The 24,780-nt window shown below is 34.3% G+C and overlaps 3 protein-coding genes across 5 annotated transcripts; all 3 read right to left on the bottom strand.

Moving 5' to 3' along the window:
* Positions 1-187: 187 nt before the first annotated feature.
* On the bottom strand, positions 188-8,257 carry LOC11417327 (kinesin-like protein KIN-13A). The gene is made up of 13 exons (XM_003609633.4): positions 7,903-8,257; positions 7,509-7,774; positions 6,705-6,926; positions 5,784-5,975; positions 5,336-5,440; positions 5,096-5,173; positions 4,867-4,948; positions 4,076-4,238; positions 3,349-3,678; positions 1,732-1,950; positions 1,034-1,622; positions 871-936; positions 188-578 (listed from the first exon to the last, which is right to left on the bottom strand). The coding sequence occupies exons 2-13, from the start codon at positions 7,719-7,721 to the stop codon at positions 396-398; spliced, it is 2,442 nt and encodes an 813-aa protein (XP_003609681.1). The 5' UTR covers positions 7,722-7,774; positions 7,903-8,257; the 3' UTR covers positions 188-395.
* A 2,184-nt stretch (positions 8,258-10,441) lies between these two features.
* LOC11418290 (ubiquitin-like-specific protease ESD4) lies at positions 10,442-16,265 on the bottom strand. Its single transcript, XM_003609632.4, has 9 exons — positions 15,035-16,265; positions 14,805-14,881; positions 14,630-14,723; positions 14,405-14,503; positions 13,620-13,712; positions 13,403-13,522; positions 12,200-12,303; positions 11,315-11,387; positions 10,442-10,963 (listed from the first exon to the last, which is right to left on the bottom strand). The coding sequence occupies exons 1-9, from the start codon at positions 15,782-15,784 to the stop codon at positions 10,901-10,903; spliced, it is 1,473 nt and encodes a 490-aa protein (XP_003609680.1). The 5' UTR covers positions 15,785-16,265; the 3' UTR covers positions 10,442-10,900.
* Positions 16,266-17,923: 1,658 nt separating this feature from the next.
* LOC11416198 (uncharacterized) lies at positions 17,924-24,461 on the bottom strand. 3 transcript variants are annotated; one of them, XM_024781644.2, is made up of 13 exons: positions 24,093-24,461; positions 23,543-23,726; positions 23,340-23,408; positions 23,141-23,239; positions 22,951-23,030; positions 22,061-22,859; positions 21,007-21,683; positions 20,011-20,095; positions 19,870-19,921; positions 19,727-19,776; positions 19,409-19,456; positions 19,123-19,308; positions 17,924-18,187 (listed from the first exon to the last, which is right to left on the bottom strand). In XM_024781644.2, the coding sequence occupies exons 1-12, from the start codon at positions 24,362-24,364 to the stop codon at positions 19,132-19,134; spliced, it is 2,592 nt and encodes an 863-aa protein (XP_024637412.1). In that variant the 5' UTR covers positions 24,365-24,461; the 3' UTR covers positions 17,924-18,187; positions 19,123-19,131. The 3 variants fall into 3 exon arrangements, with proteins under 3 accessions (XP_024637412.1, XP_003609679.1, XP_024637413.1); XM_003609631.4 differs by lacking the exon at positions 17,924-18,187 and adding an exon at positions 18,361-18,716; XM_024781645.2 differs by lacking the exon at positions 17,924-18,187 and adding an exon at positions 18,783-19,023.
* Between the last annotated feature and the right edge of the window lie 319 nt (positions 24,462-24,780).

Raw genomic sequence — 24,780 nt, 5'->3', positions numbered from 1 at the left:
TCAATCTTCCAACTCAACATAAATCTTGGGCGAGGGGATGACCTTCCAACTCACTTTGTACATGCACACTTTAGATGAGCCAAATTCAAAAAATATATACTTTAGAATAGGATTTATGAAAGTTAAATCTTTTTATTTAATATGGCAATAAAAAATATATAGTATAAAAAATATTTGATGCTAACAATGCTATAAAATTAAATCCATTTTGCAAAGGCATGAAGGTAATGTCACATTTCACACAAGGGACGAATATACATTTGAGTAAATTTAATTTGAATATCCCACAAGATTTGTTGATGTAAAATGACCAAAAGCCTTCAAACTATATTGCTAACAAACACAGAAAAAATTACATACACATCATCAACATTGAATAAGAGAAACCATGCCACTTAACGAGGTACTCTTTTCCTGCTTAGTATCTTCTGTTCTTTTAGTCGATGTTGGAATCTTGCAAGGCGAGCCTGGAGACTTACAAGACTAGCTGCTTTGCGAGAAAGCACAAAACTCAACTGGGTTACATAGCTGTCAATAAGACTTCCTGGTTGGTCTACTTCTGCCAACAGTTTCATTTCCTGATAACCAAAAGCAATACAAGATGAGCACCAAGAAACAACTATTCTACGAGCATAAAGTTTTATATGCACATACCGTCATCACTAAAGTATAATCTGAGAAAATTTATATCAAAAGCTACATAGTCAATAGATGCAGAGGAAACTGGATCTATTTGGTCTGTGAAAATATGTTCCAGATTTATTGAGTTCACTTTAATTTAATTGTTGTTTCCAGAAATTTGTATAGAGACAATAAAAGTTAACTCAACGTTAATTTGATGCATAAGAAAAACTTGTAGTAGTAACTCACTTCACGGACAATCTCCATTGTGTCCTCAATTTCTTTCCTATGAGCAGCAATCAGTGCTTCTTCCTCCTGCAGATGTATCACAAAGAAGTTAAACTGATATTGAAATGAGTTTTACATTCAACTGAAAACAGGTGTAAAGGGAAGTTCTAAATATTTGGCAAACCTCAAGTACGGCGCTGATATTCACATCAGGTGAGGATTCTGTTTCCGGCTGCCTGGATCCAGTCGCAACTGTGTTATGATTCTCCGTGCTCTGCTGCTTGGAGCTTGTGGTGAAATGATCAGAACCATTGGCATCCCGTTTTTGCCAGTTGAAAGACCTTTCAGGTCTCTCCTCCTTGGTCCCTTTTCTGCGTGGGGGAGACACCTTTTGCACTTTCTCATCCGTATCATTTTGGGAATAAGGGTTCATCTTTTGACTAGTAGAATTCTTCACTTCAAACCTGTTCCTGTCAGCTGAGACAGAAGGCAAACCTTTCTCCTCTCGTCCGTTGAATAAAAAAGTGGAAGAAAAACTCGATGGCTGCTTGTCAACATCAGCAGCAGCAGCAGAGCTGTACAAAGAGTTTTCGTTCTCGATAACTTTCCTGCCCATATCCCCTGTTTTCACCTCTTGGCGTTGATAATAGACATCCTCGGCACAAGCACTATCTGGAAGGGATGATGTGGATAAAACCTCTTTATTTGACTGTGGGACTGGATTTGGGGCCTGGTCCTTTCTAGGATTTCCACTTTTGGACAGACTCTTAACTCTGTTCACATTATGATGAAAACAATTAATATCTACAACATTCATGTGCATAGAGAAAGGGACACCCGGTTATGAACATAACGTCAAGTTCACAATAAGGGAACACATACCGATCAGCATATCTCAAGGTATTAAGTGTGTGTTCACAAGATCCCGCATTTGGAGATATACAAGAAATCATGACAGTCTTTGAATTGCCAACAAAAGAGTCGCGAAGCACTTCTGTAAGTTTACTTCCACGAAAAGGAATATGGATCTGGTCATTGTCCAAAGCTCGAATGCACTCCTTCAAAGCCAAAAGACTCTTGTTTATTTCTGCTCCTTCAATCCTATAATAATTAAACACAAAGTAGCAAAAAAGTGACGAGATTTTTTACTATGTGATAAGTTTTGTGGTCTGAACAAGAAAATTCCCCCAGGACAGGGATGGAATAAACCTAAGGAAGCGTTAATTAATCAAGCAGTTATATGAAAATATTAATCTAAAACTTAGACAACAAATAATGTGTTCACGAAGTTTCCCGAGGTTTATTACGTTAAATATAGTTTCAACTTTGAAGTACAACAAAAATCATAACTATAAACCAAGACAAAAGGCTAAGATGAAATATAAAGAATTAAAATTTCAATTTTATGATATGCTCAAAATAATATAAAAAAATATACAGAAAAAAACAAATAGTAAAAAAGTTCAACCAAAACTATTGTTACTACAACAAACAAATAGTTTGTTTCAATCACCTTTGTTAACTAAAATGATTTTATATTTCCAACTACTCTCATTTTTAACACAGTCAAGATATAGAGAGCAAACATACTAAATGGAAAAGAAAAAATAGAGCTGCAATCATCACTTCTAAAATATATTTACAATAACGACCAAACATAATATTAGTATGTTTATAAGTAATCCTAAAGTATTTCGTACAATAAGGTTATCAGCAAAAATAAGTGTTTGACGGAATGGAGTGTTGGGCGATAAAGAACCAACAAGAGAGTAAAATAAGCGTAGTGGAAATGGGGATGTTGCGTTAGATGTGTGGTAAGACTAGACATGGTAGAAGAGGAGTGCTAGGGGCACTCTCTTCTCAACACGTTCTAACACTCGCTTATTTATTGGGTAAAATCCCTATGGGTCCCACCACATTATGTGGGACCAATTTCCAAAGTGTATGACCCACATGGATTTCACCAAATAAAAGAGTGAGTGTTAGAGAGAAAGTTGAAAAGAGTGTTCCTAGCACTCCATGATAAAAATAGAAATGATATCTAATAGAGAGCTGGGGTAGCACCTATTGTAGAAAAGATGGTAGAAACTCGGCTTAGGTGATTTGAGCGTGTAAAGAGAAGACCCATAGATTTTGTACTAAGGAGAGTAAATCAGATAGAGATGAGTCAAATCACTAGAGGCAAAGACCTAGAAAAACTATAATAAAAATCAGATAGAGATGAGTCAAATCACTAGAGGCAAAGACCTAGAAAAACTATAATAAAAACTATTAAGAAGGATCTAGAAATTAATGAGTTGGATAGGGTTAGGATATATGACAGAACATTATGGCGGTGTTTGATCCATGTAGCCGACCCCATTTAGTGGGATAAGGCTTGGTTGTTGTTGTAAGGGACTATGGTCCTCAACAGAAATCTGAACATGCATAGAACATGCTAAAAGCCCCCCATGCAAGCAGAAGTTAGTTTCTGCAGAGCAGATAAAAATGAAAAAGTACCTTGTCTGACGGTCATTGTCAGTAGTGTCGGCGCCTCTTTCACTTCCAGCAAGATCAATGAAAGAAATCTTCCCCACAACCTTTCCACTTTTTGTCTCATTTCCATCATTATTTCGCCTGCTCTCTTTCACCTCATTGTGCCTCTTTACAACCAGTTGTAAGATAGCATGTGACCTGGAGGACTCCTCATTTGCACCGGTGGATCCTGTACTCCTCGCTGCATTGCCCCTTTCAATGAATTCTTTGACAATCTGTACATCAGAAACTTCAAATTCTTGCAGTCCTACAATACAAACTTGCTGTCGTCCATCTTCTCTCATACAGAGTTTCCTATTCAGAGAATAACAAAACCACTCAGCAAACTATATATGCATGTTAATGTACATAATAAGCACTGTAAATGCATGATAAGTTGGACAAATGGAAGTGTGTAGCTCAAAAAAACCCATAAAAATCATGCTAGATAAAGGATGAAGTTAGCAGTAGCACTGCTTGGGAAATCCAAAAGGAATGTACTGGAGTTGTCCATGGGTCATTTTCAATAGACCGAGTGCAACACTATTTTGAGTGGATTTCTCATGCTGATTGGTGCAAACATTAAAAGCTCAATCTTCCAGTTAAGTCCCATATCACAAATACAAAACATACATGCCAAATGAAAACTTAATGTCTGAAGGACATATGAAATCACAAAACACCTTATATTTTATAGGAACGAAGTACCTACTTCCTATCACCAAGAAGATCAAACAGTTTTCCACCATATATCTCAAAGTAGCTAAGCCACAATTTAAATTTCTGATTTCGGTAAACTGGCCGATGCAACTGTCTAACAAGGTCATTTGCAGCTCTGAGTGGTAATGGTTGCATTGTGAAAGTTTTGCCACTTCCTGAAAGTCAAACACAATTAACATCACAATAACGAATAAAGGTGATGGCTGGCTATACAAGTAAATAGCAGCAGCGATGGAACATGAATGGACAACTCAATGTTTCACCAACAATTAAATTTTGATTCACCGAATGGGTATGTCAAGACTAAAACAGTTTGATTTGTATTCAACTTTTAATTTCAGTTACTTGTATGATGGAATCTACCATGGGAAATAACTATGTATAGACCAAGGCCATTAATAAGCTCCAAACCTTGGTCAACCACTACAAAATGAATGTGTTATGATAATTTTGAGATGTTAAATATACTGAGCCCATATTCCACAAAATATACTGAGCCCATATTCCACAAAATACCCAGGAACAACACTACACAGGTAATAAAAAAAAGCTTAATATCTATCCTTTGCTTCTCCAGTTGGGCCCTGACAATATGCTCAGTCACTAACAGTATCAGTAATCCTCTACAACCACTTAAATATACGAACAAACCAGTAAATATAAATAAAAATAAATAGAGAATTTTATAAAGCATAAAAGGTTTGAAGTATATAACTGGGTGATGCTTATCATTTAGTACAATTATAATATAATAATAGAAATAGGTAGCTTTGATCTTCTCACCTGTCTGACCGTAAGCAAAACAGGTTGCTTTTGTCCTCTCAAAAATTGTAGGAATAATAGGTTCTACTGTAACTCGATATACCTATTATTTCAAAGCACCATGCCTTAGATTAGTAACAAAGATAAAGAGAGGCAAGCAACCACTTCTATAAATAACTAATAACAACAACAGACAATCCAAAAAAGGAAGGTTTAAAAAAAATCATTTTTTGACAAGGAGCAGCCTTACTTCATCATTAGTGACATTCTCATCAAGAACAGCATCAAAACAAAATTCATGCTTCTCCACGTAAGCTGTCAAATCAACCTTTTCAACATAGGACAAGCAATTAGCTTTTTGAAAGCAAATAAATATAAGATTTGCAAAACAAATAAGAACCCAATATTGAGTCAGAGGTAATTCAACCTTTGAATTAATATTGTTATAAATAAATAGTACACATAGTGCTTGACTCCAATATCAACAAACCTTCACTTTGGGTTCATGAACGGCCAAATATGCCTTGTCAAATACAGTTACAATATCATCCTCCTTCTTTGCGAGCTCCTTTTTATTTAAAGGTCTTTTGCGTACCTAAAAAATGCATTTAGAGAAAATAATGAATTTAATTCATGGAGCAACTATATATAAAACCACCAACAATGTGTTAATCAAAGAACATCATGGTTAAAAATGCTTTAGTGCATTAAAATGTAGGAATGATTAACACACTCAATTCTTGTTATTTTCCAAATGATGATTGTTTTAGTGCAACTCTTGCTCTAGTTTGGGAAAGAAAAGGTTGGTGATATATAATTGAAAAACCAAGCATAACTAAAACAGCAAATGAAAATGAAATGATATCTTTCTACATGCTTTGATATCAAAGTATGAATGTATTGGTGTACTTGTAGATATACATAAAACATTAACATACCACAACTTTTATCTTCGCAACATTGTTTTCTCTGGTATTGTTCTCCTTTTCATTCACAGGTAAAAAAATTGACACATCAGCAACTGCATCTCCTCCTTCCTGCTTGATGCTGACTGAGTTGAAGTCGTCTTCAAATTCTTTGGTACTTCCAGGCATAAAGGGTGATGGCTCAAAGGGTTCTGAGATAACATGCTGAAAAGAGTAAATAGATCAGAGCCAAATGTAACAAATGCATACAAAGATACTTGTACAACTTGATGCAAGAAAGTTAGGGTGTGTTTGGATTGAGGGTTTAGGAGGGGAAGGGAGGGGAGGGTTTAGGAGGGGAAGGGAGGGGAGGGTTTAGTTTTCTTTTTTAAACTACGGACTATATAACATGTTTTTCTAAAATAAATCAAGTGTGATAGAAATATTATATTATCGTTTATCATGTTAATAGGTTAACTTTTTAAAAGACATTTCATGTTGTCCGTAATTTAAAAATGAAAAGTGAACCCTCCCCTCCCTTCCCCTCCTAAACCCTCAATCCAAACACACCCTTAGGGAAAATGAAGCAACATAATAAGGGACGAATGAGATTAATCAAGCACAGGGAAAAAGCAACAGGTTGAAAGTATGAAGCAGAACTATTATAGGTTATCGGTTAAATCATAGCTTATACAATTAAGAATATTGTCTATATAGCTGCACATTATCACCAATCACCCAAAAAAAAAAAAGTTGTGCAAAATGCTATAAAAACTTGGTAAACATTTAGTGACAACTTTGGGTGATACTAGGAAAAAATGAGAAATCTTCTGTAATACACAGAAGGCAATTATTCATGTAGAGCATATTATTTATATAAAATGAAAAAAAGGAATCGAAATACAGTACTGCATTGTTTTAGCGAACAGACCAGTTACCATACAGTCACCGTACCTCGGGCAAAAGCTCTGTATCATCCATAGCATGAAGATCCAAAAGACCAGCTCCAAAATCACCCCTAAAGTCAGGAGAATAGAACCCATCTGATACAGCCGCCCCACCTAAAGTTTGGGAAGTGGGTGTATATAGTTCTGAACCAGACTCCCCATTAAAATTGAGACTTCTCATTAACTTAAAAAGCCTCTGTTTTTCTTCCGCAGACTGTGCTCCGTAACCCTACAATAATATCATGTTCATCTAAGTCACCACACAAACTACCATCCTATCATTGCATAAACAATTACAAGTAAAAAAATAACATTTAACATGTTCAACCACACTAATACCACAGTCAATGAAATCTTCTTATTTACCAAATACAATACACATTTATATCCCTCAAAATACAGGAGTGCTTAAACTTCAAGATCAATTTAGGTCATTATTGCAAAGTATGAAGTTACGCAAACTCATCAGAAACATGAAAGGCATAACAACCTCCGTAACACCAACACCTCTGATCAAATGTGCGGCTAGTGTCCAACACATATGATTACATTCAAATAAGCTATTTTCTCAATTTATTAACGGCGTTGACGCGTTGGTATCGGTATCGGTATCAGTGTCATGTCTGGTGCAAGTGTTTCATAGATTACAATTACAATACAACACAAAACTACCGTCTATTATCTGACAAATACTGTTCACGCTATAATTAGTTCAGCATAAAAAATAACGATTCTTCGAATCAAAACAAGGGAAGAATTTCAAATTAGAACTTAAAAGAGTTGTTATCAAATGAAGAGACGGTGACAATACCTGCATGAGAAGGTTGGGGAGAAGGCGTTGATCGATGGCAGTGTTCGCCAACGGAGAAGCCAGATGCTGTAAGCCGGCGGATTGCAACCAGCGTGCCATAACAGCATCGCCAGCATCGGGTGCAGTCCCTGCCGGTGCAGGGTGCAAAGGTACAGCACCGCCGGCGTGGTCATACAAAGCAGCCGCGGCGGCAGCATTGCTCTGACCACCCATGTGGCGCTGTGAGCGACGTTGGGGCGCCAATTTTCAAGATCTGATTACACACGCTACGAATTTCAAAACACATACGCACACATTAGAATTCGTAAAGTAAAAAACCGTAATCATAATCATAATCGCATTAATAATGAAGAAAATTAAATAATGAAAAGCAAAAAAAGAAGAAAATACTTACGATGAGGGGAAAATTGGAATCCGAAGAAGAACATGAAAGTGATGAGCGAAAAGTGGAACTGAAGTGAAATGGAAGAATGAAGAAGAGAATGGAGAATGGAGAATTTGAAATGATGAAATTCAGATCTGAAAGTGGAGGAAAAAAGGAAAAGCAAAAGCCAGAAACGATGGGGAAAGTAGTAATAGCGTTGCTTTGAATATCCCTTTCGTTTTGTATTGTTAATTGTTAAATTGTGTGTGCGTCTGAGTGAAGAAAACGATGATGATGGCAGAAAGAAGATTAGAGAAGCAACAACAGCGAAGAGAGGGAAGTAGGCGTTGATATGCTTTGTGAATGACAAGATACTGGAAATGGAATATTTTTTTGGATAAATACTCAGTCTCAGATAATCAACCGGTAAAAAATATTATCATAATCATCCAAAACCTTTTAAAAAAATGATAGTAATCCCCAAAAAAAAGCGGTAATAATAATCAAATAAATATTAGTGTATGGTTTTCAAAATATTATTAAAACTATTTTTTTGAGCAAAAAAAAATATATTAATAATTTTTTTATTAATAATAATAAATAATTATTAAAACTATTGTCGAATTTTTTTTATTAAAAACGGCTACATCATAATCCAATGGTCCACAATGGCAAAGTTAGCCAAAATTTTACGAAAGTAAATACTCCTTATTTTGGCTAACTTTTTAGTTTAGAGTATATTTGACATTTTCGTAGAATTTTGGCCAACATGTCAAAAAAAATTATATATATAAAAAAAAATATATATACTTACAATTTTTCCTTATTGATAAAATTTTCTGTTTAGTTACTATAGAGACTGAAAATGGTAAAAATAAATTCTATCGATCAAGAGATAATTTTTTCTTCTAGGAAGTTAGGTAGTTCAACTAGTTTGAGTTAAGAGATTTAAAGAGTTGGAGAATTAAAAGTTGACAGTTTAAGTTCTGACAATGAGAAAAATTTAATACAGTATTAATTAATATATCTACATTTGTCATTTGAAAAAAAAAAATATTCTTCCAATGCTCATTAATATTATTATAATAAACTTTTCTCATCCTATTTATACCAGAAAAATCAAGATTTCTTATAATAAAGATGAATTATTATAATAAAGACATGGTTCATCTTTGAATAACCTTAATTTTGACTTGAGTAATAAGCAACCAGCCAAGTGAGAAGAAACAAATAAATACACGTCCCCGAACCTAATCTGATTTTCAGGGTCATTGCTTGTGTCAGGTCACCCTATTAAACAACGCCGCAAAAGACTATACAACGACACATCCTTTCATTTCGTCGCTAGCTAGCTAGCTAGAAGAAGGGAAACAGTCACATAGCCAAAACTTACTGCAAAATAGCAAACTGGTGCATCATTTTTGGCGATCCCATAATTAATCATGCTGCATTACCATTGAATAAATGGTCTCATCTCATCAACGGATACAATATATAACATAATCATATAGCATTATAAATAAATAATATAATTGCTTTTACATTGTTTTCATTACGAAGTATTGCATATCAATTAACAATGGAGGACAAGTGTGTTCACAATACAATGGGGGGAACGCAAGAAGAACTCAACCGTGAAGTGGTGGTACAACTACAAAGCATCTTGCTCTATGATTCAAAACTCTTTAACAACGCCTGTGTTATTTTTCATTTTGGCTAACAAGTACAATTATAATTAACCAGCGGTTCTTGTCAGAAGTCGTTATAATTAGTATCTAATGTTAGGCCTATTTTGAATTATGCTGAGTCATTGATATATTAGGCCATATTAACTTCACATGCATTTTGAATGTCGTGTTGCTATCTGTGTTGGGGCCTTCTGTTATTTTTCCTTCTAGGACCATGTAAGCTGCTTTCTCTTCATGGGTAAGCTGTTTGTTATTTGGGAATTACCTTTCAAACTTTGGTTACGTGTTGACCATTATGATCTTGTCCATTTTATGTACTATTTTAAGTGAATGCGTTCCCCTTGCCTAGAAATACAACACGTAAATTAGTACGCTGGAAATTAACTGTCATTTTATTTTGCACAATAATTACATTATTTGGTGATAATAAAAAGTACCCATTTCACGTACAAAGTAGGGAGCTAAAGTACAAGCAAAGGCATAACCTTCAACTGTGAACAACATACGCCTAACTGGTTGGATATACTCCAAATTTGAGAATTCAGCTCAATGTAGTTGTCAATAACTGGGCTCTGTACCTTTGCGATCCACATGTTAGGTATGTGTTGGGTTTTTTATTTTATTTTTAAATATAACATAAATTTTTGGTCAAAACATATATAGGTAATAAATTAAATATCAATTCGAACAACTAAAACTAATTAATACACAACATAAGCAAATTACCTAACTTAGTAATTCAGACACAGATAAAAGTATAAGAAGCTGCAAAACATCGCATCATATAGATTCAGAGAATGACATAATCAACCAAAGGATCAAAGGAATCGACAATGTTATTCATCACTCTCAATTCGCTTAACATGAGCTTGGACTGCAAACAAGTTCAACCCTCAGTAGAAATTGAAGCAAATATTAAAAGCAAACACAAAAAATAGTGAAGAAGGACATTTATTTATTGATACATTTATTTATTGATACGTAATAATCAACAGCTCAACCTCAAAATGAAATGCATAATCTATGGATTCACTTATGTGTAGCATGTACAACCTATGAATCTACTGCATTCTACTCTACCAATTTGTTGTAACTATGTATCTAAATATGAGCTAGGGTCCTCTCCATTTATCAGACAATTTCATTTAGAGCGCGATAGAGAATTCCAGACATCAAGATGATACGTATAGTCAGTCCAGTCAACATAATAATACCCCAAACTCTTGAATGGTTATTGTCAAGTTAGTGACAAAAGTGAAGGATCCTCCATCAGAAAGTTCCCTGCTAACTTCACATTAACGTTTTCTTTCCCCAAATTCTCATGTGTGTTCTTTTCTTGCTTAGTCAGCTTTCAATCTCAGGATTTCCTTGGCTGTTCTAAGCCGGAAGTAAGGCATATGTTCCTACAAATGGAATTGTGGAAAGGAAAATTCAATTCTGAACCATATTAAAAATTAGTCATAAAAATGAGGCTTCTTCGGCAATTTGACCAGGCTTAAAATATGAGTCCACTGGATCTTGTTAAAACGTTCCAGCAGGGTAATTTGGTGTTAAAATTATCAGTTATTGGTCACACCATGTACACACAAAAACATTTTTTCCACTAAAAATTCTTGTCAAGAAAAACTAGATTAACAATTAGAAAGCGTTCCTTATGTGAGTGACTTGACAAAAAGGAAAATATTTCTGATCTATGAAATAAACATAACACAAATGCATGATTCTCTTCATGGTAATGGAAATGTCTGTTTTACCTGGTTGAAACAGAGCCTCAAGTTTCTGCTATAAAAGTCAGCATATTTGACCATAAACAACCCACAATCATCCCTGCTCAAGTATAACATAAAATTAAATTTAGAAAATAATCCACCCACAAACTTTTGTAATCACTTTTTAGAGCTACAAGCATTTGTTTTTGATAATAACCAATAGCTTTTAGAGAGAAATTATCTTGACCAATTGACATACAATCAAGTTCTGGGGATAAAAAAAACTGTATGCACCAGTAGTAACGATTACTAAATACTAATGACCAAAATGGGTACCTTCAAAGAACAGAAAAATCAAAATAGCCATGTAGCAAGACCCAAGGAGTGATTCTTATTGGTGCAAACAAAACCCCAATTACAAATGATTAAGAAATTAATACACGAGTCAAATAGAGTTGTGTGTAAGTTCAAAATATGTGTTAAAATATATTCGTGTGACACTTTGCTTAAAACAACAAAGAGCAACTTTTCTTCCTAGTATTTATCAATTGATACCTGGACAATGATGTTTCATTTTCAAGTTGCAAGCAAAATTAGGCTTAATTCCACTTTTGATCCCTAAGCATCACGATTGTGCAGTTTTGGTTCCCTACTTTTTTTCTGAGCAATTTTGGTTCTCAGTTTTTTCCTTTTTCAATTAGGGGATCCCCCAAATTTTACACAGACATGGAAATTTCATTATGACGTGGAGCCCTCTAGTTTCATCAAGACAATTGTGACAGGTTCTCACTAATCATTCTCTCTCATCAAAAAATTTATTTTAACTATTCATGTATCATTCTCTCATAAAAAAAACACTTAAGTCACCAATGTCACCCAAGTATTTTCCCAATTGTGACAAAGTGATTCACACAAGATTAAATTACAAACCCGTTCATCTGTTCAGGAAGGTCTTCAACAAATTCTGTTTCCCAAGAACTAATGTCAACATCTTCTCCAGTCTTGTCCTTCACTTCATCTACAAAATACCTTGCCTGGGAGACATTAATCAAAAATATTACATACTGCAACAGCTAAAAATAAATACATATATCTTTCTTGAGTTTCCGATCAAATTAAGTCTGGAATGAGATGGCAAGTGACCATCTTCAGAGGCACACTTAGGCTCCAATTGATAGACAAAGGCCTGGACCAACCCAAAGCAAATCATATTTGTTTGGTTTGTGAAAAATTTAAAAACCAACAAGACCAACTAACAACATAAGTAAAAGTAAAAACAAGGCACAATTTTCACACCACAAGTAAGTCAACGTCATGCTATCTAAAACGGTGGTAACCAATGAAAATAATTATCATACAATTAATTGCCAGAAGTAAATTCCAACAAGTTTGAAAGAAAAAAGAAAAAAATGAATCATCTAAGTGTCAAATGGTCAACAGATGGCCTGGAAACTGGACAAACAACAGAACAATATTTCAAACCGATCAATGATCAAACTGAGTCGTCTGTGTCAGACCAACGCTTTCTGCAACAACATCTTGCATGATCCCAGGTTTGATTTGATTTGCTTCTTTTGAGATTCAAAAGAATAACCATTGACCCACTATTCTAATGAGAAATAAATCACACTGTATTGGATATAGTAAAGGTGACAAAACAAAAGGGTTTAATTCAATCACTTTACTAAAAAATTATACAACTGTGCAAAAAATGAAACCATAAAGATTTAAAATGAAGTGTCTTTTCATTAAAAATATTGATGATTAAAACCGAATGAACTTTTATGACTTCCACCACTTTTATAAAGCAATATGCAGCTTGAAATATGAAATTTAGTGTTACCTATTTCATATTAAGTGATGTTTAAGATTATGAACACTTCTTAAGAAAATCACTGATTATAATAATTTCTATGATAAAATTAGTCATTGACAAAAATACCTTTATCAATAAAGTAGTTAGTGGAGCTATTAGAGTGACGGAGATACAATGAATAGAAGTATTAGTGGAAAAATGTAACTAATGCTCCAAAGGTAATTTTGTATTATAAAATGACAAATAATATAAGACAGGCAAATATGTGACACTTAATATGGAACTGACAGAGTAAGCTACAAGACCAAAAATATTACCAGCACTTCCAGCACTTCTGTGTCAATTCCTTTCAGTGAATCAAGATACTGAAATTTCTTTTCCTTCTTATTGATAACAGCTAAGCACCAATGGGTCCCCTGGTGAATAGGTACAAATATCTGGGAACGACAAGTCGGCAGCAAATCAGGTAAAAAATCAGCACATTAATTGGTTATAATAAAAAACAAAAATTAAAAATGTGTTCAGAATAATTACTTTATCACATTCATGTAGGCCATATCCCAATTTCTTTTGAGTAGTCCATCTCCTCACTGATTTGTAATCATAAACATTCTTGCTGTTTATTAACTGTTTCATTGGCAATTAACATTCAAAATTACGAGCATCAATGATAGAACAACATGACTGAATCACAGAGAAAACATAGATAAAACACATAACATGCAGGGTGTTTCATGTTTGTTCTATTAGTGAAAAAAGACTTTGCTTCTTGTTATTGTAGTACTATACTGAATACAATTACAGACTAGTGTGAACTACATGAAGCAGTGGTCTAAATATTCCTTCCATTTCTACGCCTTGCAAGAGAAAAAGAAGATCTAAGGAGGGAAAGAGCATGAGCATGAAGCTCATCATTCCATATCTATGCAAGTATATGTATTCACATATATATAGGGAATTTGGGAGCATCAGTAAGAATATCCTGTTTGTTCAAAACAAAAGCTTGACGAGGAGTAACCGGCTCCCAATTATTAAAGGATTGGCTACCCGGATGCGGAACTTATTTGATTTTTTTTACTAAAATCTAGAGCAAATAATCATATGATAAGAAGTAGTACTTTCTATGGAAATATTTTAAACTTTCAATGCAAAACATTTAAAGGCATGTTTTTGAAGAAAATATTTACCAACAGTATGTTGCTTTCTATGAAACAAAAAAAATCTATAAAACATGCCTCAAAAGCTTAAGGAATCCCGGTGGACATGCACGCTTTTGTGCAAACACCGCCCATTTTATAAGGGTAATAAAAAGACACTACCTTCTTATAGAAAAAGGTATTGAAAAAATGACATTTCAGAAACTTCTGCGGCTCTCTTCTCTCCCTCTCTTTCAACAACTCAAGGTACAAATTTATCACCTGCAAAGGTAAAACACAAGATAACTCAACTTCATGGTGCAACAATTCCAGATAATGTTATAGTTCAATATCAATTCTTTTCTTCTACATAAATTCAACAATAAGCAAAAAAGATCAGTACATCACCTCATCGTTTAACCATTCACCTGGCCTAAGGCACCGAAACATTTTGCCTGATATCTCAATATTGGATTTCTCATGATTAACTAAGACCTTATTCCTGTAGAAACAAACCCTCGATCAGATATGGTACAACTTCAAAATTTCCTAAATAGCACTTAGCCAAATTTTCGAAGCATACTGGTTGGCAGAAAAGGCTCGCGTAACCTCAACTTCTTCCTCTTTTGTAAGAGGAACAAAAGGTTCCCTTGGCACTTCCTGAAAACCATAGTAAGACTTTGTCAGTATACCCCAAACATTAAGAATGCTTCATATGCCTTGACAACAGAGTAGCATTTATATAGACAAATACATGTACATACAAATACAAATTATCTACGTGTGTCGGCAATTTAATAAACAAACTTTTACCTCAACTAATTCCTTCTTTGGACGCAACAAATCAAACGCGGACTTGCGCTTTTCATTAAGCTGAATTTCAAATTTCAACCTACCAAGTGTGTCCCCTCGCTTATCAACAGCCTCAAGCAACTTCTTGTAAGCACAAACACCGGAAAGATCATTCTTCGTACTCAAAGACAAATTATCCAACATCTTTGCAGCATCAACCATAGATGAAGTTGACTGTTGCTGAATCCCACCATTCACAACCTCAACCTTATCATCCAAACAAACCAAACCATTCTCCTTCAACTTGTGGTCTTTCACCACAGAAAGAAATTCTTCTACATCTTCGACATTTGAATCTTTCAAAACAACAACTTCCTTAATATTATCTTTTACCTTTCCCTTTTCCCTAAAAGAGATAGTAGCTAATGCAGCATGTTTCGCATGCTCGTATTTTTCCATTAACTCATCGGTGGTATCACTAGCCATCAAATTGGATGATTCTGTTAATTTCAAATTAGTTGATAAATCGAATTTGCGTGGTCTACTACTACACGGAGCATGAATTTCTCTACGCAAAGGTGGTTTGGTTTTGGGATAACGAGAAATTCTGAAAACAGTGGCATTGGTGGTTAGCGGTGGTGGCGTGTTGTTCGACATAGTTGTTGATAACTTCTGTCTTTTGAATGTTGGAGAATTGGGAGAGGGACGGTTGTGATCAACGGAGAGCCAGTGATGAGGGCGTTTTCCGGTGAGATGTGTTATGATAGCCATTGATGAAGTATTACAGAAAACGCAGAGTCCATTAAAGAAGAATTGAGAAATTTGACAGAACAAAACCCTAAACACTGAAACTATGGAGTTTAGGAGAGGTAGAATGAAACCTGGAACTTGGAATGGAACTTGGAAGAGAAAGAGGAATGAAATTGCGTTGCCGCCTTCAGATTCAAACGAATTTTCAGCTGCTACTACTGAAGATATATAGGGTTTTAAATTACTAGTAATTTCTGTACCAAAAAAAAAAATTAAAAAAAAATTACTAGTAATTTGTGTTTTTGAATTTTGGTTTCTTCATTCATCTTTCTTCATACTATATAGGGGGGTTGTGTCATGGGTCTATGACTTTATACCATTGATATGATATTAAAGAATAGCAATGGCTAAGATTTGAGATGAACAAGGGGTGGGCATCGGTTCTGGTCCAAACCCACGGGTGATGAGCAATAATCCTATCGAACTCAATTTTTGAATAGGATAATTTGGGTTTGGGTACCAAATTAAAATCGTAATCGGTTAAAAGAAATCGAAAATCATATAAAATTCATTATTATCATATGTTCTTTTTGTGTAAATGACTTGAATTGGATCAAATTTTAAATTGATTATTTGAAAAGAAACCAAAAAGTTACACATATATTGTAATACTTTTTTAGTTTTTTTGTACAAATTATTTTTTTATTAGTGCGATATATTGTGTTATCTATTATTTGTTGATTTTTAACTTTCAATACCACTTATTATTTTAATTTATTTTGATAGTTCACATTCAAATATAATTGTTCATTGTCATTTTGCAATATTAATTTTTAACATTTCATATGTATATCTAGCTATTTCCAGATTGTATGATGTGACTCAATGACAAATGCATGCACTGTTTGTTAGCTTCTTATTGTTTGGAGGTAGAAGAATAATTACTACTTAATCATAATCAACATATTTGGTCTAATAATTTTGATATATTTATCAATTAAATTAGGACATCTGAATGTTCTATTTAAGTATTTTTCTTTTCCTTTTTTGTTAATAATAATTTGGGTGAGGGAATGATATCATCGTCGAAGGCAAGAAGACCTTTAAAGAGTTTTTTTTAAACCTTGAGGCCTAACCTAGTTTTGATGAGCTTCCAAAATCCAATTTATTTTAAAAAAATTATTCACAAACAAAAACAAGTGACATAACCAATTTCACAATTTACCCACCTTTCAATAAAAAAAATCACAATTCAGTCGATCGAAAACCATACAAAAACTATGCTAGTTTAGTGCTCAAGTTTTTTTTCTTCGCAAATCAACATTTCATAAAATTTAATAAATGGTAATAGTTACTTTGATCTTTGAATGTGTAACGAGTAGTCTCAAAAATCCCTCAATATCAAAATTTCAAAATAGTTCTTTTATGAAGTGGCCTATAATGCCTTGAGGAGTTGTGCGCCTTGTTTTTGTTATTACTATTAGGATTACGATATATTGGCGCGAGTAAGTGTGTTTGATTCAGCTTTGAATATAATTGATTATGACATAATTGATTATGATAGAATTGATTATGACATAATTGATTTTGAGAGAATTGGTTTATGTTTGGATACAATAATGCATAATTGATTAAACAAACTGAATGTTGCAAAATTGTTTTGAATATATAATTACTAAAATGGACATAGCTAAATTCAAGTAAATGTGCATAGTTGAATGTATATGTAGATCAATACTAAATGTAGATATATTATTTAATTTAAATAAATTTTCTATATATTAATTTAAAACATAATAAATACGATCATAAACTATTTTTTTTACAAAATATTTGTTCATATATTTTATATTTTTTGATAAATATATTTAAGTTAAATAATATTAGAGTTAGTTTCCAAAAATGATAAAATATAGCGTAAAAGAAAGGTAACAAAAAAAATACAATAAATCTGAATAGAAACACCGTAAAGGAAAATCCAAAATTTGGTAACTCATGACCATAAACATTTTTCAAGGACTAATTTGGTTCGTTAATTTTTCTGATTAAATTTGGTTTATCAAATTAATTACAAAGCAAAAAGAAGGAGAATATAAAGGGAATAAAGGAAAATAATAGGTTGTAATAATCAAAATATAAAATTTAATATAGAATTGATTCTAGAAATACCAAAAGCTAAGAATTGTAGCTTTAACGAGAATTCTTTTGGAGGATAGAAACAATTCTTAAAAGCCAAACCAAACACCATTGGAAACTCAATTTTTCACTTTTGAGGTTTGTAGAAGTGATTCTTGATGCCGAAAAGCCAAAACAAATAGGCCCTAGATGTATACAATATTTTGGTGTATTATCCTTTTCAAGTATAAGTTTAGCATATATGATTGTCTTCTTCAACCTTTGATAGAAAAGGAAGAGAGTAGTTACCTGTAACGTTGAGATTAAATGACAACAATTTAGTAAGGTGGTTTTCAAAGATATCAATTTATATGACAAACAACTACTGCACTCATTCAAAATAAATGGACCACCGTTCGTTCACTTCGGGTCTAGAAACCGATTTTGGAAGGATATCAAAATAAATAACTAGTTTAGCCACATTGATAAAAACAAGTCCGTTCCAAATCAACACTACAGATTAATCATAGAATCTACAAAAAAAAAAAAAAATCATTCCATGCATCGACGCAGGTCATAGTAGACGTAGTTACTCTAATAACAAAAATATTTTGAAAATTTTAAGTTCTAATGTGTACATCCGGATAATACAGGTATATGGAAGGGGCGCCAAAGCAAACTGGTCGTGTGTACAATTTACTGATCAAACTATCAGTATATTGATCACAATTACAAAAGAAGAAAAAAAGTAAACTGATCACACATAATTCATAAAATACTGTATGCAGCTTCACAATTCTTATACTGTACAATGTAGGCCTTAACCATCGTTCATCTCCTACAAGAGTGGGCAAAAGAAAGAAATTGTATCTTTTAGAAACAAAATGATACTAGTAACTTTCCTATCACAAATCGAGAACATATTTATTTGTTGTAATTTATATATAAAAAAAATACATTATTTATTATTGCTGAAATTTATGCGAGTTCCACTTAAATAAGATGGTGCTCCTATCCAATAGGAAGTTGATAAAAACTTCCAATTAAGAGGCTATGTTACGGGAGAGAATGATGCAAACAGAATTCTTTTTTATTTTGTTTGTCTGATCCAGTTATTGTCAGGGGTAGGTCTCATGTTTTGATGGCTGTACATAAAATACAATCAATAATAAACAGTATAGTAGTGAGTGTGTGGATAACGTTTTTATTTTCAGCTATGGTATGCAGTCAACTTGATATTTTACCTGTTTAATTCAAACAAGCTGCACTACAGCAATAACCCTTAGGGCCCCATTTTGTAGAAGATCAGCAAGCTCATCAAACAGCAGAGCAGTTCGCCAACCCCATCCTTTAGGAGCTTTAGGTAGAAGAGTGCCCGTTTGTTTAAAGCTTCCGAACACCAACATTTCCCTCTTGGATGGGCAAGTCAACTGAATGTGTAAGGCAGAACAAACCCAAAATCAGTAATGAAAATGATAGAATATCATGCAACATCCAAATTATTGAAGCTGTATTCATTATAGTTGTTACCTGATACCGTGCAGTCACCTTTTCACGCGAGTCAACGTACATATGTACCTGATAACAAATTTCAAAGATATACCATGATGTAAGGTCTAACATCTAATTTAAGATCTACAATGAAAGTTATTAGCAATCAGCTTGCAAGTATATATGTCAGGCCATGCAATAAATTTATAGAAGGGATAAAAAAAAGGTTGCTTGCGTGGTAGTAAGACCGTTACTATTTTACTAGTACTAAAATAAACTTTTCAAACTTCAAAGCATAAATATAAAACCCAACTTAAGCCCAAATAATTGAAATATATGAAAAGCAGTCCCGCTAACCTTCCTGTGCACATCAGTTATCTCTGCCTTCCGACGGTGAAGAAACAATCCTGCATTATCATTCAAACTATTTACTATTATTACTATTGCTGATATTTGTTCACATCCCGAAGGTGATAATTTTGATGTAATAAAAACATTACCAAGGGTGCGGCGTCCCTGGGGGTCTTCATCATTAAAAGCCTGAATACTGACCTAAAGATTCAAACAAATAAAATATTTTCAAACCAAGACACTCAAGATCGTCTTAGATGAATATAACAAGTAACTGATGTACATGTTACCTTCCACAAAGAACCAGCATAGAAAACTTCTGGAGAATGCTTGACCTGGCCATCACCAAGCCTGTGCACTTCCTCAAAACTTACACTGCAAAATCAACAGAAATTTTCAGAACATTTAAATAAACTAATGAAGCTTAGTACTCACAAATTTAGGAGCCTTATAAAGAAGGGTCTTGCTAACAAGTTCCTTAAGGGAACATGTTACAGAACCAAATAAAGGGATATAGTCTTGAAAAGAACAATTTATTAACTTTTAATGAACTGAATACACCACTTCCAAGACAAATATGTCTATTTTATTATTCCTTGGCATGTGCCCTTAGGACACATGTTAGTATTTGCCTTTAGTAAAAGCAAGAAATGAGACAGAAATAGTAAAAGCAAGAAAAAAAATATATAAGTTAAACAGTTGAGACAGAAATACAAGAAATGATAGCAGAAATTGCAAGACGAATCCCACTTGAATTGTAAGGCAGGGGTTCCATGCATTCAGGAAATAGCAATGGTCATAAAATATTAGACACAGAAAATGCAGTTTAAAAGGAATATCTATGTAAAATAGTCAAGAGTCATGGCCATCTTCCAAGCGAGTGCGTAAGTTCTCATCCAAGCAGATAATTGAACTTCCAGAAAAGGGGAGATGATTCAAACAGATAAAAAAGAAACACAGTTAAAGCGGGAACAAGAGGGAGGAGAGACAAGTAGAGAAAAACACAACAAACATTGGGGACATGACTTTCTATTCATACGAGGTTTAAGTCATGCTAAATAGCATCTACAAGACAACGATAATGAGTAATAAAGATAGTAATATTGTGAATGCTTACATTGTAAGTTTGTAACTAAGGAGGATTACCAAATCTAATGGACCCACCAAGCTTCTAGTGTTGTGGTTGAGTGAGATGGGTTATAAAAACCAGCTCACAGGATAACTAGCAATATTTATATACCATATTACTTTAACAATTATTAACAGTTGCAAAGTGGCAGACTTACCCAAAGCGAAAAGGAGGGAAATGGCTTAAAGGTGTTTTCAAATCCAATGATATAGAAGAACTGTTGTCATTCTCCCATTCTATACCAATGGTATGTTCTGGTGTCTCTAACAATTGTACGGGAATACCACCAGTACTTGCACCCCCAGCAGTACTTTGCAATCCCATTTCTTGTTCCCTTTGTGTTAGCTCTGTATGTATATTTGTTCCATAATTCCCTCCCTGGCTAAGCCCGACTAAAGCTGTCAATCCATCTCCAGACAGGTCTCCATTGTGATCAGCACGTGCTTCTGAATCATCATTGGCTGCAGACTGAGGGTAGTTTCTGTTGCCAACGCCAAATGGCACACGAGAAAAGACAAATCGTGTAGGAGGTGAAGCCGCTGCAGGAACAAATGTAGTTCCACGGCCAATACCTGCAAGCCCATCAATAGCACCTCTAACATGTACTCGTACAGGTCTAAAAGAGCCATTTCTTTCACCTGTAGAAGATTCAGCAACATATATATTTCCTCCACCCCCAGGCATATTGTTATGATTATGTTCTTGTATGTAAGATCCGGTGGTAGATCCATGTAAAAATGCAAACTGCCTATGGCAAGTACAAGACATAGTCATAAGGGAACAAACTCTGCATGTATCAGCAGCAATCTCTTGTACCCTCTGACTAAGAAGCATCTGAAAAAGCAAACAAAATAAAACACCAAAGCAATAATGTCAAAAAGAATTCACAATCAATAATTTTAGTCCAATGAATAGTAATTTCTATACCAAGTATTGTGACCAATATGCCACATGATTGATTTGCAGAATTTGAAATTATGACACTCCAATATTTTCAAGAATAGATGCCTCTTGAGGAGGATACTGACGGTTTAGACAAACTTGGTCTGTTTTAGGGGAATAACGAAAAGTGTAACATGTCATTGGTCAAAATTAGTTTTTAAGCCTTTTAAGGGGGGAAACGAAAGAATGAAATATTACATTTATAAGCTTTTCCTTTAAGATGCTAAATGGAAAACTAACTTCAAAAGTCAAATTAATGTCAGTACAACCTGCAGCCATAGACCATCATTTACAGCTTTGCAAGGAAATCCTATCTCTTCAAGCTGCTTTCTGACATTTAAAAGTGCATCAAAAGACATATTGCAATATAAAAGTGAGCCCCCTTCAAATATATTAATAAATACATCGTCTTCATCTCTATAGTTTCCTCTGGGATGAGCTTTGACCTGTCTTCTGCCTACATGGCCACCCCATGAAAGCAAAGGGGTTCCATATCTTCCCCATTCACTGGATGTGAGCCCACTACAAGAACTCGATGAAAAAGAATCTCTGGATTGATCTCTGACCAACCTATTGTTGTTATCCGAATGGTAGCAGGATCCTTCCTCAGAAGGCCCTTCAATACCCACTCCAGTAGTTGTTCCAGCACCAAGAGGCACCTCAACATAACATGATGTTCTTACCCCGTCTGGATCAGACAATGAATTACCCAATGAAGGTCCTTCCATATCACTAGGATACGATGGATTCAAGTTTGGTGAAATGTCATATGAAGCAAGTTGAACCCGTTGATTAGAATCACAAATATCACTGTTGAAGTCTCCTTCTGAGTCTCCAAGCTCAACTAAAAGGTTAGGCATGCTAGTGTCCTTTAGATCACTTTTAAGACTCATTTTCCCCAAGTCAGTTTCCAACATCTTGTTAGTACAGCCATCAGCAATACCTTTTCCCTTCGTGTTATCAGAATGAATGCCAGTTCCAGACTCAGAACCAGGAATTCCATGTGCAGGATGTTCAACCTTGCAGTGAGCACTTTTTGCCAGGAATGTGTGGAAAGCCAATTCAAACCTTTTCATGAAGCATTAGAAAAGTGTTATGCAGTTTGCAAAATTCAATCTGCTAACCACAAAACCCAAATAAAGGCCTACGATACACTTACCGCTTCTCTTCACAGGGTATCCACAGATCATTAGAGGTCAGTAATGCATGTAATGTATGAGATGAAAGTTTAGGAAGCACCTGCAACAAGTAAATGTTGCCAAATCAAACATAATCTTTGTATTCATAAGAAACACATAATCAAGAACCAAAACCACCAAATGAAGCAAGCACTTGGTTTTCCTTGTTACCTCTCTCAACTCCATGCCGCCACTTTGACAGAGGTAGCCCCAACAAGCAGTTCTAACACGCTCCCCATGAATGCCATAATCTTGGTTCTCCGCAAACACCTAGTACACAGTCACACACAATCAATAACTGACCAAAAAATGTATACAGTATTAGTTAAATTTCACAAATGAGGCTATACAAGCATCTGGATTTTTGAACCTGATAAGCCAAAAAGTTTGAAGTCCACAGCTCGGATATAATGAAATCTGTACATATAGCACATAAATCCTACATAGATGTAATGATACACCAAATAAAAACATTATAAATCTGAATATCATGCAAAAAGATTAAAAGGTATTAATGATCATGTTTACAGAAATGATTTTCGTTTCAAGCCATTAATGTAAACAACAACATACCTGAAGGTCAAGAAAGGATGCGGCAGCAAGGACACGAAATGCATTGTTATCATTAAGTTTAGGGTGGTTCCCATAAAGATATGCCAAAGCAATTGCAATAGCCTCGTCATTAACATTGTTATCATCGATTTGCAGGGTCACAATAGCAGCACTGGCTTCTTTCCAGGGACCATGAAGCATGTTCCTGAATCACAAACATAAGTTTTTAATAATTCATGATCTAGAAAATTCATGCTTCATATAGATGATCATAACCTCGCTTTCCAATCTAAATTATACAAATATAAAATATAAAAGCACTAAAGCTCTAATATCAAAGCATTTGAGCTAGAAAGTTACTTGTACAGTTGACTTAACATGTTGATTGGTCTCGAGTAGAATTAATTTTGCCTTAGATATATTGAACTCATAATCTATCTAAACATAAATCAGTTTATATATTGTCATCGGAGAAGCAAACATGCACTTAAACACTTCACCAAAGTTAAGTTGATAGATTAAACCGAAATTGAATAAATTTGACAGGAGGATAATGAGAAAATGAAATGACCTGAAATAAGAACTGCGGGAGAGGATGAGACGATGAAGGTGATAAGTGGAACCCATTGCATTAACAACGATATCGGAGAAAGAGCCGGAATTGAAACCTTCAATTTGAACATGCTCGCAGAGGGAAGCGAGGTTACAATCGAGAGCGCGTAATTCAGCGGTGGTTGGATCATTGTTATCGGAATGGTGCGATGGTGGTTGCTTGGGAATGGAAGCGCTGCGTTGGTTATAGGGTGAAGGAGGAGGGTTGTTTGGATATTGAGGGTTCTCCATAGTGTTCTTCGAATTGCATCAATCGAATTATTCATTCAATCATAACGGAATAGTATAATTGAATGATAGATAATTGCATTCGTACCACTTTCCACGGCAAGTCTTGTATGTATAATTGAATTCATTCATTCACCGCGTGCACAGTAAAGTTAGAAACGGTGCGTTTCATTCCAATTTTGTCTGCAGCCAATAATAATAAAATAGATAATAGATTTAAAATTACAAAAATGTTTAATGAATCTAAGAAGAAAAAAATGTGTAATGAACACACAATTTTTTTGACTGCCATATTTCGTTAATCACATCTAAAATTATGTTTAATTTATATGGTTGATTTAGATGAAGTTAAAAATTGTGAGATTTTGTTAATTATATGGTTGAATTATCAAGAATTGAGTTATTAATTATCTAATCAA

Source organism: Medicago truncatula, chromosome 4 (genome assembly GCF_003473485.1).
Source record: "Medicago truncatula cultivar Jemalong A17 chromosome 4, MtrunA17r5.0-ANR, whole genome shotgun sequence".
Classification (NCBI taxonomy): Eukaryota; Viridiplantae; Streptophyta; class Magnoliopsida; order Fabales; family Fabaceae; genus Medicago; species Medicago truncatula.
This window is presented reverse-complemented; position numbering and strand designations above follow the sequence as displayed.

Excerpts from the sequence above, each read along its gene's own strand:
- LOC11417327 (XM_003609633.4), bottom strand. The coding sequence starts at position 7,721 with ATGGGTGGTCAGAGCAATGCTGCCGCCGCGGCTGCTTTGTATGACCAC. Across the intron at positions 5,441-5,783 it reads TTGCGAAGATAAAAGTTGTG|GTACGCAAAAGACCTTTAAA; the intron begins GTATGTTAATGT and ends TGCATTTTTTAG. Across the intron at positions 5,174-5,335 it reads TTCATGAACCCAAAGTGAAG|GTTGATTTGACAGCTTACGT; the intron begins GTTTGTTGATAT and ends TATGTTGAAAAG.
- LOC11418290 (XM_003609632.4), bottom strand. The coding sequence starts at position 15,784 with ATGGCTATCATAACACATCTCACCGGAAAACGCCCTCATCACTGGCTC. Across the intron at positions 14,882-15,034 it reads CAAAGAAGGAATTAGTTGAG|GAAGTGCCAAGGGAACCTTT; the intron begins GTAAAAGTTTGT and ends TATGGTTTTCAG. Across the intron at positions 14,724-14,804 it reads CGAGCCTTTTCTGCCAACCA|GAATAAGGTCTTAGTTAATC; the intron begins GTATGCTTCGAA and ends TTGTTTCTACAG.
- LOC11416198 (XM_024781644.2), bottom strand. The coding sequence starts at position 24,364 with ATGGAGAACCCTCAATATCCAAACAACCCTCCTCCTTCACCCTATAAC. Across the intron at positions 23,409-23,542 it reads CATCCTTTCTTGACCTTCAG|GATTTATGTGCTATATGTAC; the intron begins GTATGTTGTTGT and ends ACATCTATGTAG. Across the intron at positions 19,309-19,408 it reads AGGTGACTGCACGGTATCAG|TTGACTTGCCCATCCAAGAG; the intron begins GTAACAACTATA and ends TTACACATTCAG.